General features: G+C 51.8%; 1 protein-coding gene across 3 annotated transcripts; it reads right to left on the bottom strand.

The window, feature by feature from the left end:
- Positions 1-2,138: 2,138 nt before the first annotated feature.
- On the bottom strand, positions 2,139-5,135 carry Fut7 (fucosyltransferase 7). Of its 3 annotated transcripts, none has more exons than XM_021194799.1 (3): positions 4,566-4,840; positions 3,751-3,950; positions 2,139-3,647 (listed from the first exon to the last, which is right to left on the bottom strand). In XM_021194799.1, exons 2-3 carry the CDS (start codon positions 3,761-3,763, stop codon positions 2,632-2,634), a joined length of 1,029 nt encoding a protein of 342 aa, XP_021050458.1. In that variant the 5' UTR covers positions 3,764-3,950; positions 4,566-4,840; the 3' UTR covers positions 2,139-2,631. The 3 variants fall into 3 exon arrangements, with proteins under 3 accessions (XP_021050458.1, XP_021050457.1, XP_021050456.1); XM_021194798.1 differs by having other exon boundaries at positions 3,751-3,773; XM_021194797.1 differs by lacking the exon at positions 3,751-3,950 and having other exon boundaries at positions 4,566-5,135.
- Positions 5,136-13,236: the final 8,101 nt, after the last annotated feature.

Below are 13,236 nucleotides of genomic sequence, written 5' to 3'. Positions count from 1 at the left end.
CTAGGCCTCGCGGCTCGCTGGACCCAGAATGCAGTGTTTCCAAGATCCCTCACAGCCCCCATCTAAACCAAGATCCCGGCTCCCACCTTTCCGAGGTCTAGGAAGAACCCGGGCACCCTATGCTTCTCCCAGGAGATTCCAAATATGAGTCTCCAATCGAGAGATTTATGCAGAGGGGTACCCAAGGTGTTTACTGTTCTGTTTGGAAAACTGAAGGAGGCTTGGTCGCCATTAGATTGACCCTCCTCGCACGTAGAGCCAGGAAGCAGGGTCAGTCACTCATTTAGAGGAGAGACATTGGTCCGTTAAGAGAATCCCATCACGGCTTGAGGTGCAACAGCATGATGTGACTTAGACATTTTAAAGAGGAGCCTGCCGAGAGGGACTGCGGTGGTTAGGCCACCTTCACAAAAGCATTCTGCGTTCCTCATAGACGAGCCACCTGCTGATGAAATGGCATTTACCTAGATTATCACAATGGAGAGCGAGAGCAGAGCATGACAGATTTTCCTTTAACCCAGCGCTCAGCTCGGGGAGGCAGAGATAGGCAGATCTCTGTGAGTTCAAGTCCATACTGGTCTACAAAGAGAGACCATATCTCCATAAAATAAATAATAGAGAGCAACCACGCACGTGTAATCCCAGCATCAAAAAGGCGGAGGCAGAAGGACGAGGAATTCAAGGTTATCCTTGGCTATATAGAAAGTTCAAAGCTAGCCGGGGCAACATGAGACCCTGTCCAAAATAGACACACACACACACACACACACACACACACACACTCCATGTAGGTGAGACAGCTGCTTTGAGGTCCAGGGTGTCATCCAAACACGTTTCTTACATAGTTTTAACTGAGTTTAGAACACGTAAGGTGCATTTGTTGGGGTCACTGCAGTCTACCTGTGATTTCCATGCAGGTGAGGCAGATGCTCAGCGGGCAGGGCAGGGCAGCAGAAATGCTTACCAGGTATGAAGAGCCAGACACACCACGTGAAGGGCTGAGTGTGCATAACTGGAAACTGCTAAAGATCAGAGAGTCCTAATTCTGGCCTGAGAAAGTTAGGTTTATATTCAAAATGGTGCTGAGACATCACAAGTGTGAAAATTTACCACAGTCATCCATTGTGGCTGCCAGATCAGGCCTCCCCGCTCTAGCCAGACTGCACAAAGGGGGCTGGAAAGCAGGGGTGAACGTGAAGACAGGCTGTCCCTTATATAAGTGGTTTACTTGCTACCCCAACACCACCCACCTCCCCACCTACTCCATATTCTTGTAAGCCTAGCTCCTTTCTGCTCCTAGAGCCTGGCCTTTGGTGGGTCCTTAGCCAGGTTTAGATGTGGGCCTATTGATCCTGTCACAGGACTATTTTCTCCATGTGGCCGGCAGGGGGCAGCAGAGGGCCACTAGCTCCTCAGAGGCCCTGAGGACTGTCTGAAGGCTGCAGGCCAGTTTGGGTTTCCCCGCCTGTGACTAGGAGGGGGAGGGTGTGCGGTGTTCAGCCTGGGACGTGCAGTTTGCTCTTAAAGTGAATGCAAACCGTCGAGGGCTAAAGCTTCCCATCACTTCCCAGCTCCTCTCCTGGGCGGTGGGAGATGACACAAGACTCCACCCAGCTCAGGACGCTTCCTTCTCTCCAGTTAGCCCATGAGGCTAGGTCAGGGCAGGAAGCCATGGGCAGGCCTTTCCCACAAACCACAGGGGCAGGGCAGCTTCCTGCTTGTACTGCTACCCCATCCCCGGACAAACCCAAGCCCCTGCCCGTCCCAGGAGCTCAATCTGTCACACACTCATAGGCTCACCTCTCACTTCCTCCCGGCCTACCCAGCCCAACACAGTGGGCACCTGCAGCAGGCTCTTCATCGAAAGCCCTAACGGATACCTCTACCAGCCATCATACATCACACCCCGTCACACAGGACACCCCTCCCACTGAGACCTATGACATGTGGCACCTCAGCCACAGCTGTGTCTGACCTCAGTTCTCAGGTCTGTACCTGCCGTGGGCTTTGAGTTCCCGGTAAGGTACCACTTAGGCAAGGCTCTCGGGCAGAAACAAGAAACCCAATGGCTGCCGGGGGGAAATGAGCAGAGGAAGCTGGTTGGTGAGCTCTGCTGCCTAGCAGACTTGACCAGGAGATTTCTGTCAGTGTCTTTATTAGCGGTGCTTCTTTCCCCGAGGGAACTGTGGTGTCAAAAGCCCAGAACCATCTGCACTGTTCTTCCACAACCCCCTGCGCCCAGTGTAAAGTCTGCACCCAGAGTTCTGGAGCACGCATCTGTAACCTTGAGGCTAAGCACCTTGACTGGGGAAGTGAGGGTCCTGTGCTTGTCCCAGCTCCGAGTACTACCTCGCCTTTTCATCTGAGCCTTCAGCCATGGGCACGGTCAAGGTAAATCAGGGACCCTCAGCCACCTTCCCCATATGCTCTCTCCCTGGACCCCTCCTCTAAAGCCCACCAGAGTCCTCATCCATATGGCATTTCAGCCCAGTCTTCTCTTTATACCCTGACTTCCTGCTCACTGAACTTAAAGCCTTGGGTTAGTCCCATGGTGACCAAAAGCCTGGATGCTCAGCTCTTCGGTTTCAACATCAATCTTCCACTCACACAGCCTCTCCCAGCAGCAGGAGTTCAAGCCTGGAACCAGCTTTCAAGATCTTCATAGACCTGGCTGCGGGGCAAGTAAGGGTAGCGGGCACAGATGGCGCAGAAGCGCTCCCTCCAGTCACCCAGGAGTCGCACACGGAGCCGGTCTCGCCAAGCAAAGAAGTCATGATAACGACTCTCATTCATGCTGACAAGGAAGACAGCCAGTTCACGGGCAGAACTGAAGTCATCCACGTGTATAAATGCATCTGGTGGCACAAAAGCCTCGTAGGTGGCCCGAGGAGGTCCCAGCACCACAGGTACAGCACCAGCCGCCAGTGCATTGCGCCAGAACTTCTCAGTGATGTAGTCCCGATGTTGTGAGTTCTCAAAGGACAAGTAGAAGCGGTACCGGGCCAACGTGGGCAGCAGACAGTTAGCGCACAGGGGCCGTCCGCTGGCACGACCAAACACATCCACCTGCAGATGAGGGGCCAGCTGCCGGTACAGCTTTGCCCGCTGCTGCCGCTCCTGGAAATTGCTGATCACCCAGGCAGCCATCCTGCTTTTGGCAGGTAGTCGGGGTGTGGGCCCAGAGAGAGGCTCCAAGCGACCATAGGGTACAAAGATATCTGAATCACGCCGATAGCTCAGCACCCAGTTGAAGATGCCCCGGAAGTGATGGAGACCATGGGTATTACTGGGCGATTCCATGGAGGCCCAGACCCAAGGCTGTCCATGTGGCCTCTGGTCCAGGGGCAGGCGAGATCGCCGGGTCTCCAGCTCACGGTGGTGGAAGACCACAGCATCAGCACTGGCTAGCAGGCTCCGGTTAGCACTCAGGCGGCAGCTGGCCATGCCATAGCGAGTGCAGATGTCACCAGGCAGCTCTGGCGGCCGGTTGGTGAAAGGCCAGTGCCAGATAAGGATGGTAAGTGTGGGCTGGGGCACTGGGGCACTTCCCGGAGCTGATCCCCGCAGCCAGAAAAGCCAGATTACCGTGAACGTTGCCCCTCCAGCCAGGCCGCCCCAGGCCCGCAGCCTCCGGGTGAGGAGGCAACCTGAAGCAGAATAAAAAAGGAGAGGCCCTGTCACCCTAGGCTCAGGGACACCCATAAGTCCCCATCATCCCCAGCTGGGATGGCTCAAGGGCCAGGCACTCACCAGTACAATTCATCCAGAGCCTTCTGGAATCAGTCACCCAAGGAAAGGAGATTTTCAAATCACAGCAGCCTCTCCAACCCTGAAATCACAGCTGCTGCTCAGCTCAGCCTCTGGGGCTCCTCGCTGTCTACCAAGGTGAAGAAGCCAGGGGCCTTCCCACTTCTGCCCCGCCCTACCCCTTCAATCTTTGGCACCAACCACTATCCAACCCTGCCCCACCCACCCTGTCTTCTGCTCAAAGAGGGAATCGAGACAAGAGGAAGGCCAAGACAAGGTCCCCTTCCCAACCATGCTGGTCCCTAGAAATGATCAACTAGGCATATGGAGGAAGAGGAGGAAGAAGAGGAAGGAGAGGAGGAGGAGGAGGAGGAGGAGGAGGAGGAGGAGGCCTGCTTGCCTTCAGGAAAAGGAAAGACCCTTGTGAGCACTCTGAGCAAACGTGATCCCTTCCCCAATGAGCACCTCCATCCTCTGCCCACCACCCAACCCCAGGGCACCCAAAGAGAGCAACTGCATTTCTCCAGGAGGCCACAGAGGCCCCTCCCTGTAATGATGATGCCCACTTCCTCCAATCCCCCACTAAGCCGGGCCTGTTCTCCCAGATCCCCAGGCATCACAAACTGCTGCTCTGCCACCTCTAGAGAATGCCTTGTTCACAGAACTGTAGTCTTCAGAAGAGGGCCCATCACAGTCTGATGGGGCGTCAGTCAGCATTTGCCCTGAAGGACAGACCCAGGGGCTACCTGCTGTGGAGTGGGGGCAGGGTGCCCTGGGGATTCTTATCATTCCCTGCCAAGACCTGTGAACATGCAAACCTTGAACTGTAGGCTCAGCCCAAGGTCCAGGGCTGGAAGAGTCGCAGGTTTCTTCCTTCCTGCTCTCCTGGGAGGGGGCTTTCCAGTCTGGAAAGGGAAGGAGTCTCCATGTCCCTGACGTGGGCAGGCAGGCTGGTGGGCAGGGGGTTGGCATCCACTCCAGAAACAGGAAAGCTAGTCCCAGCCTCAGGTCCAGGCTTGTTTGTTTCCCCTCCAGCTGGCTCTGGGGGGCTAAGCTATAGCTCGTAGCCAAGGTTCCTCTCCATCTCACCAAGCCTTCCAATCTGGGGATGCAATGACCCAGTGCAGACCAGGGTAGGGTGGCCCACCAGGGTCACTCAGAGCTTCAGCCTATACAAAGCTTTTAGCTAAGCGCCCTCCATCCCCACCAGCTCCCCTACTCTGCTGAGCAGGACACTGTGGAGCCCTGTACGGAGAATGGCAGCCTGGCTTGTCCATGTCCCAGAACTCCAGACCGGGAGTTCTGAACGGGAGGAAAGTGTTGGCCAGACCCGCCCCAGCATCCCTTTGAGGATCACCTCTTACACTGTGCTCTGCCCGGCCCGACCCCCACCGCCAGCCATAGTCTCACGTGACAAGGCTGCTGTTGAGACAGGTACCAAGAAACTGACAGCAGTGCCATGGCCGGGGCAGAGGCGAGTGCAGGCTGATTGGCACCTCAGAAGTGCCCTGCCCACACCCTCGCAGGGTATAACTTCCAGATTGTGGTGGAGAGCTTTCGAAATGCCTAAAGGGGAAGGGAGTGTGTGGGTGCCATGGGAAACTATCTAGCTGGTTTGAGGTCCAACGTAAGGTGGGCACGGGGTGGGCAGAGGTACCCTTGCTTTTTCAGTCGCTCTGTGCTTAGTAAGATAACCATAGCGATATCTGCCCCTTTGTTTCCGCCCCGGCATCTTTCTTCACCTCTCCCCAAGCTGGTGACCCCAGGAGAGTCACATTCTGGCTTCAGAGTTCACTTCACCCCACCCCACCTCTTCTCTCATGTCAGGAACCCAGAAGACTGTGGGGGACCTGCAGGAAGGGGGCCATCCTGCCAGCTTGGGGCCACAGGCTTCTGGCTGCCAGAGCCTGCTGTCCTTCCTGTTTGTGCCACCAGGCTGGCAGGGGCCTTTCCCCCAGCCTCACCCACACCCACAGGCTCTTCCCTTCCTGAAGGAACCTCCCCCACATCTACCTTGGTACTGTTATACTGACCCCTCCCCATGCTGGCTCAGGTTGGAGGAGGGAGGGTCCCACAGGATCTGTTAACTGTAGGGCACCTGACCATGAGAACTTGCCAACTAAGGAGTCAGTTTGGAAGTTTAGCTCAGAAATGGGGTCAGAATGGAAAGGAGGGCGGGGGGAATGTGAAAGATCATGAGTCAAAGGGAAAGCCAGGGGGCCTCAACATACCACCTCACCTCACCAGGCCTCCTCACTCACAAGGGCACCCAAACCCAGCTTTACATCTGGGGTTCCAGGATCAGGATCACACATTCTAGTCTACCCAGCCTAAGAGACCTTCTGGACCCTCCTCCAACCAGAGCAGGGCACAGCCCTGCAGGCTGCACACCACAACACAGAGAGAGAGAGAGAGAGAGAGAGAGAGAGAGAGAGAGAGAGAGAGAGAGAGAGAGAGAACGAACCTGGGGTATCAGGATTTTGAGGAAAGTGTCTGCTTAGCCTGCCTGATCTGGAACCCACCACACACCCAAGACTGGTCGGTCAGATGTGTGCCTAGAGGTCCCCCTGGTGGCCATTCTCCAGAATCACTTGATCCTGCAAAGAAAGGCACTAACCCACTTAACAGTGGGGACTTAGGGCTCTAGGAACCCTCAGGCAAGGCTTGTCTTTGGAGAAGCATAGAGACAGGTCCTTGTAGGCTTGCAGGCAGTAAAGGGGACACCTAGGTGAAGGAGCAAGCTGCCGAGGGTAACATGGCCGCAGGTTGGCAGGGGAAAGGTGTGGTCTCCGCAGTCTAGTCCCTCCTTCCCCATGCTCTCACGTCAACCCTGTCCTTATACCTGTCTGGGTGCTGTTGTAAGACGAGCTACATATCTGCCAAGAGCTGGTTCTCTAGAGACTCATGTACCACAGCCCAAGTTTTGCTTATCCTTCTGTTTTGCAGCAGGACAAGCTCCTCTGGGATGCACAGCTGTTGGGAAATTGAGGCTAGAGTACCTAGAATCAGGGGCCACATCCTGGTGCCCCAGGCTGGGAGGGGCTGAAGGACGTCACCTCCTAGGGGATTCGGGGATGAAGCTGGGAGGGTTCTTTCTTTCTTTCTTTCTTTCTTTCTTTCTTTCTTTCTTTCTTTCTTTCTTTCTTTCTATGTGTGGGTGTTCTCTCTCTCTCTCTCTCTCTCTCTCTCTCTCTCTCTGTGTGTGTGTGTGTGTGTGTGTGTGTGTGGTGCGTATACCCCCCCCCCTTTTTTTTTTTTTGGTTTTTGGAGACAGGGTTTCTCTGTGTAGCCCTGGCTGTCCCGGAACTCACTTTGTAGACCAGGTTAGCCTCGAACTCAGAAATCTGCCTGCCTCTGCCTCCCAAGTGCTGGGATTAAAGGCGTGTGCCACCACTGCCTGGCTTGCCAAAATCTTTTAAATTACATATTATTTATTTGTGTGCATGTGTGTGCTGGAGTGTGCATGTGTGTGCATGTATGTGCTGGAGTGTGCATGTGTGTGCATGTGTGTGCTAGAGTGTGCATGCATGTGTTGGAGTGTGCATGTGTATGCATGTGTGTGCTGAAGTGTGCATGTGTATGCATGTGTGTGCTGGAGTGTGTATGTGTGTGTATGTGTGTGCTGGAGTGGTGCATGTATGGAAGTCAGAGGACAACTTGCAAGAATTTGTGCTTTCTTTCTACCATTCAGGGGCCAGGGGTTGACTCAAATAGTCAGGCTTGCCAGCAGCAGCATTTTACCTGTTTAAGCCATCTAGCTTAAGTCCACTCTGGCCTGGTATGTGGGTGCTGTGAACCCCAGGTCCTCATGCTTACCAGGAAACACTTGGCAAAATGAGCCATCTCTTCGGCCCTGAACTAGGAGAGCCTGTTTCCTAGAATACTGACAATACATTCTGTACCATGCTTGGTCTCCTCCACGAGAAACTTGTTGATTTAAGGACATCTTTCTTTTTTAAATAAATGTATTTATTTACTTACTTACTTACTTATTTTATGTATGTGAGGTCACCATTGCTCTCTTCAGACACACCAGAAGAGGGCATCAGATCTCAATACAGATGGTTGTGAGCCACCATGTGGTTGCTGGGAATTGAACTCAGGCCCTCTGAAACAGTCGGTGCTCTTAACTGATGAGCCATCTCTCCAGCCCTAAGGGCATCTTTCAAACGGATGAGTGTTATCCCAGGTTTGTGCTGGGGTAGAGATGGTTACTCTTTGGCATCTGTGCTGAGTGACATCAAGAGGTTCTGTTAAAAGCCAGGTGTTGGTGGCACACACTTTTAATCCCAGCACTTGGGAGGCAGAGGCAGGCTGATCTATAAGTTAGAAGCCAGCCTGATCTACACTGCCGGGCTTCCTCTCACAAGAAGCACATAGGATAGCTAGAATCCCGGGAGCCAGGCCTGCAGAAAGCTGAGGTGGGCTCAGGCCTCTGGCAAGTCGACCCAGAAGACTGGCTTCTTGTTAGAGCCATCAAGGCACCCCTTAGAGGGGCCCTGGGACAGAGAAAGGACAGCAAAACTATTGGTACAGAGAAACTGAGCAAAATGGCTCTGAGAATGGCGAAGCTATGCTCCCAGCCTAAGAGTTGGATCACCAAACCTCCATGGGCCCCAGAGTAGGCAGCACAGACCACAGGGACACACAGACGATATCCAAAATGCTATGAAGGTGAACATCTAGACCAGACCAGCAGAAAGAGCATTGCAAGCATTGTGGACCTTCCCCTCTAGACAGGCCAAACCCTGTGAAGTCCCCAGCTCCAGCTCCAGCCCCACCAGCGAGACAGGTGTGCTGAGCACCAGGCTGCCCTTTGTCCTGGATGTGGTCTGCATCTCTCTCTATCCTGGTCCTCTGTGGGACCCCTGCAGACAGAGAGGTGCCAATGAGCACCCACTGCTATGCCTGGTGCTTGACATCCTCCCTGCTTTATCCCACACATTAGCCCAGAGGGAAGCAGCTTACAATAAAGGCCAGCTCGGGGCCACAGGTAAGTGAGACGGGAGCTTTTGCTGTGGGGGGCTCTGGCTCCAGAAATATGCTGCTTTGGATAAACCAATAGCTTCAAGCAGTGTTGGCCCCATTTTCCCACTTGTCTTCTTCACCACTCTTCAGGGACATGCTGATATCTAGACAGCTTTCTTTGCCTTCCCTATTGTAGGTTGTCTAGAGCCTGTACTCTCTACCCCAACAAATACTTCTGAGTTCTGAATACAAACCTTTGCCTCTCCCTATCTGACTAATGAGTTTTGTTCCTCAGTCCAATCTATTGATGGCCTGATTTCAGCACCTTTAACCACATTGTCATACACACACGCAACCACACCACACACAAACACACACATACACACACACCACACCACACACAAATGCACACACATATTAACACACACACATGCACATAAGCACACACAAACGCACTTAACTTTACCCCAAGTATGTAAATATACATTATATGGGTAAACTGCCACGTGTTATTTGAGTTCGCCTAAGAAGCAGGTTCTGGAAGTGGGGTTGCCACCCCCTCATCCCCTCATTTCAGACTCAGGCCTATTTAATATTTACCTTAAAGTCTCCTTTGAGATCACTTGTCTAAGGATGGAATGCAGCCCCCTAACTCTGTGACAGGAAGAGAACAGGAGGGAGAGAGAGAGAGAGAGAGAGAGAGAATATTGTATACTTGAGAACAGCTAGCAAGCTAAGCCATTTCCAACTGAGGTTACTATTGTTTATCCTGAGGAAGACAAAGCTGGAGTGTGGCCAGGAGCAGCTAGGCCACCGAGGAAGCCCAACTGGGAGCCCCAGCTGACCGCACACCCTCCCCAGCCGGGACCTTTCTGCAGCTACATGTTCCTTCACTTGGGTTCCTCCCTCTGCTCTGCCCAGGACTTTGTCGTGAACCCAGCTGACTGCCCCACAGGGCTCCGCCCCGCCCCGCCCCACCCTGCCACACAGGACTTCCCCACTAACACTGTGCTGCACTGTTTGTTGGTATTTGTTGTTTTTCAGACAGGATTTCTGTGCAGCTCTGGCTGTTCCAGAACTTGCTCTGTAAACCAGGCTGGCCTCAAACTTACAGAGATTCAACTGCCTCTGCATATTGAGTGCTGGGATTAAAGGATACCATACCCAGTTTGTGCTGGAAGTTAGCGCACTTAATTTGATTACGTTTTGTAATCTATCTGTGTGTCTACCTCCTATCTATTCTTATGATTTGGCTTGCTGTATACTTAATACACTCACTCATTTGAAACAGAAAGTGTGGTTAGGATAAGTCATTATTCCAACTGTCCAGAACATAATTAGCAAAGATAGCAGGATGCTATTTCTGTTTTTAAGGAGTGACTGCTATAAAAAGTAGAAAGGGACCTAAGGGATAATGAGGCTGGAGATGAAGGCAGTGCTCCCAGAGCACTCAACCTTACAGGCAGCCACTGCCAGAACCAGAGGAACGAACGTCATCCTTGTCACCCTGCAGTCACAGGGTTAAAGTACAGAAAGAGATCTCCTCTCTCCCTGCCTTTCCTTGCTAACGAAGGCTGCAGCAGGCCCACACCTTAGCACAGCCGACTCCATGGTGGAAGTCCCTCTCAAGCTGTACAACTCACCGTCAAAGTCCATAGTCACACGTTTCTGTCAGTTTTGTTCCTCTGGCTTAAGACCCATGCCCCCTCCTTTTGGGGATGTGAGTCCTTTTGGCTTTGCCAGGTCACCCAGAGAATCCCCCACCCCTGAAAAAGCCCTGCCACTGCCCCACTCTGGGAGCAGCAGGCCTTGCTTGTTTGTTGCTTGACTCTTGCACCGTCAGGCTTGGCCCCTGTGTGGAGGTGAGGAGGGGTTAGGCCTCTCCTCCAGGGACCCTTTGCCATCTAAGTGGCAATAGTTCTCCAAGGTGAGCATCCTTCTCTATTCAGAGCCTGCTCTACCAAGTCCCAGAGAAGCTCCTCTGAGCTGGGCCCAAGGAAAAGAGAAAGTTTTTATTTCTCTTTCATTATTTACATCATTTTTAACCAATAATTCATATAACTGGAAAACTCAAAGCCCACCATCCTCTTAAAAACAATCATAAAAATCAAAACAACAACCCAGCTGGGTATGCTGGCGCATGTGCCGTGGTGGCACACGCCTTTAATCCCAGCACTCACGAGGCAGAGGCAGGTGGATCCCTGTGAGTTTGAGACAGCCAAGGATACATGTGGGCGCCCCCCCCCCCCACATACACAACCTGTTTCAAAGAAAACTGAGTACGAGGCCAAGCAATGGAACCTGACCAAGAGACTCTAAACAACTTTCATGGGTGTCTTCTAGAAAGAATCAAGACAACTGCCAAAAAGATTTCCTTTGTCACCAGTCAGCCTCAGATGGTAAATAAAAAGTTATAAAATTTAAAAAGAAATTATAGATAGAACTAGGTCCCAGGTGCTGGATGTGCCTTGAAAGAAAGTCAGAGAGCTGACTGAGACAAGACCTTTTGCATAAATTGAAAGCCACGGTCACCTTCTCTGGTGATGAGATGCACAGAGACAAAGAGAGGCTCAGCAAAATTTTGGTGTCTCATCCTCTGCCAGAAGAAACCAGCTCCCCAGGACTGGCCTCGGGCCAGGTGCCTGGAATTGTTCAACTAACTAGTACCACTTCCTCCATCCAGATTAAACAATCCCCGAATGACCCTGGAAACAAAAGGAATATTGTAGTCCATATTTCCTGACTTAAAAAGTCAGGCACCCTGGTGCCCTGCATCACACCTCTCCTGCCCGTGAAGAACCCTGGCACCTCTGATTCTCCTGAGTCCGATTCTTCCAGAGAAACAGGTATGCACTGCTAGGACTGGAAAGACGGACTTCAGCCTCCCATTGGCAGAGGGAGCCGAGCCATCTTTGCTTTTGAATGGACAGACTCAGAGGCAGGCTAAACACCTAGATTAGGTAGCACTAGGATGTAAAGACAATAAATGCTGACCTGCTCTTCGTGAGAGGTTTTCCTGGGAAAATACATTATAAGAAGACCACTGAAGGGCTCCTGCTAGAGCTACAGGCCTAGGGCTACAAAACATCAGCTAAGGAAGGCCAACTCTGTACACCAGAGGTTACCTAGCTTGACTGCCAGCTGAGTGAGGGAGGCGAGCAGTCTCTAACTCTAAGATGAGAGTCTCGTTTGAGAGCTCCTAAGTGCAGTTAGGTATCCCTGCTGCTGGACACTATACACCAACACAAAAAGGGGCACTGAGCCCTAATCTGTATTGAGACTAAACAAAAGGCTTTTGAGGCTTTAAACATGAACCTCAGTTCCAGCCCTAGTACTTCTAACTGGCTCAAAGCCTTTTGTCCACAAGACAAAAGACAAAAAGTTTTCACCCAAACTTTGGGACCATGGAAACACCCTGTGACATTCATATCCAAATGACTGGTCCCTGTAGGCAAGGGATGACCCACTTGTTGAAGAGCTGAGATGGCTACTGCTAGTTTAATAAAAGAGGTCAAGCAAGTTAACTCTGGTCAATATCTTATATTCATAGCACCCCAAGGCACGGCTGAGGCCCTCCTCTGAGGAACACCAGGAAGCTGGCTCTCTACTGACTGTGTGACCCAGTACCAGGCCCTGCTCCTAGAACCACTCTTGAGTCCAGTCTGAGAAACCTACTGCCATCAATTCAGCACCTTCTTGTCTGACTGCCATGCAGATGTTTATCTATGACTGTCATAAAAGATAACACCAGATACACAGGAACTGCAGTAGTTACTTTATCTGAAATGATTTGGGCCCAAGCTGGGTACCAGAACATAGAGCGCAGACCTGATTAATCTGACCCAGATGGGTAGATGGAGACTATTACCATGGGCCATCACCAGTCGGTATGCTTTTACTACAGGGCACATCCACGGTATGATCTCTAGAGAAAGTAGACTTCTCACCGCTGGAAAAAAGACATTAAAAAATCTTGGCTATCCCAGAGGCTATTTAGCTTCCAAATTGTTGAGCCACTAACCTGGCTGCTCAACAAACAGTCATAAGACCAGTGGGGCCTATTGATATTCTGATAACAGCAACAGTTGGTGCTGTCTGGAGAAGAAATGGACAGCTCAAATCCAAAGGTTGATGGAGGAGTCAACTGGAAAAACTCTGGTAGCTGGCCTGCACCAGGCTATTCATCTGTGGTCCACAAAATTATCAGAGTTACTCAGACCAAGGTATGTTATACCTAGACTAGACTAAATGCTGGATTTGTGCTCAGATGAATCCAAAACAGAAAGCCATTATCCAGGAAGTGTGCAGGTGAGAGACTAATACCCTGCAAAACTCTGAAAAAACTGACTTGACCAAGATCTGGCTCACTAGGGAAGGATAAAAGCACTTGCTGGCCTGGAGAGTTGGGTCAGTGTTTAAAAGCACTGACTGCTCTTCCAGAGGTTCTGAGTTCAATTCCCAGCAACCACATGGTGGCTCATAACCCTCTGTAATAGGATCTGATGCCCTCACTGGTGTGTC

The sequence above is a fragment of the Mus pahari genome, chromosome 3 (genome assembly GCF_900095145.1).
Source record: "Mus pahari chromosome 3, PAHARI_EIJ_v1.1, whole genome shotgun sequence".
Taxonomy (NCBI): Eukaryota; Metazoa; Chordata; class Mammalia; order Rodentia; family Muridae; genus Mus; species Mus pahari.
The sequence above is the reverse complement of the archived record's forward strand: the minus strand, read 5'-3'. Positions and strand labels throughout refer to the sequence as shown.

Coding starts and splice junctions, on each gene's coding strand:
- Fut7 (XM_021194797.1), bottom strand. CDS start 4,719: ATGCCAACCCCCTGCCCACCAGCCTGCCTGCCCACGTCAGGGACATGG. Junction 3,648..4,565: donor GGCTGAGCCTACAGTTCAAG/GTTTGCATGTTC, acceptor ATTCTGCTTCAG/GTTGCCTCCTCACCCGGAGG.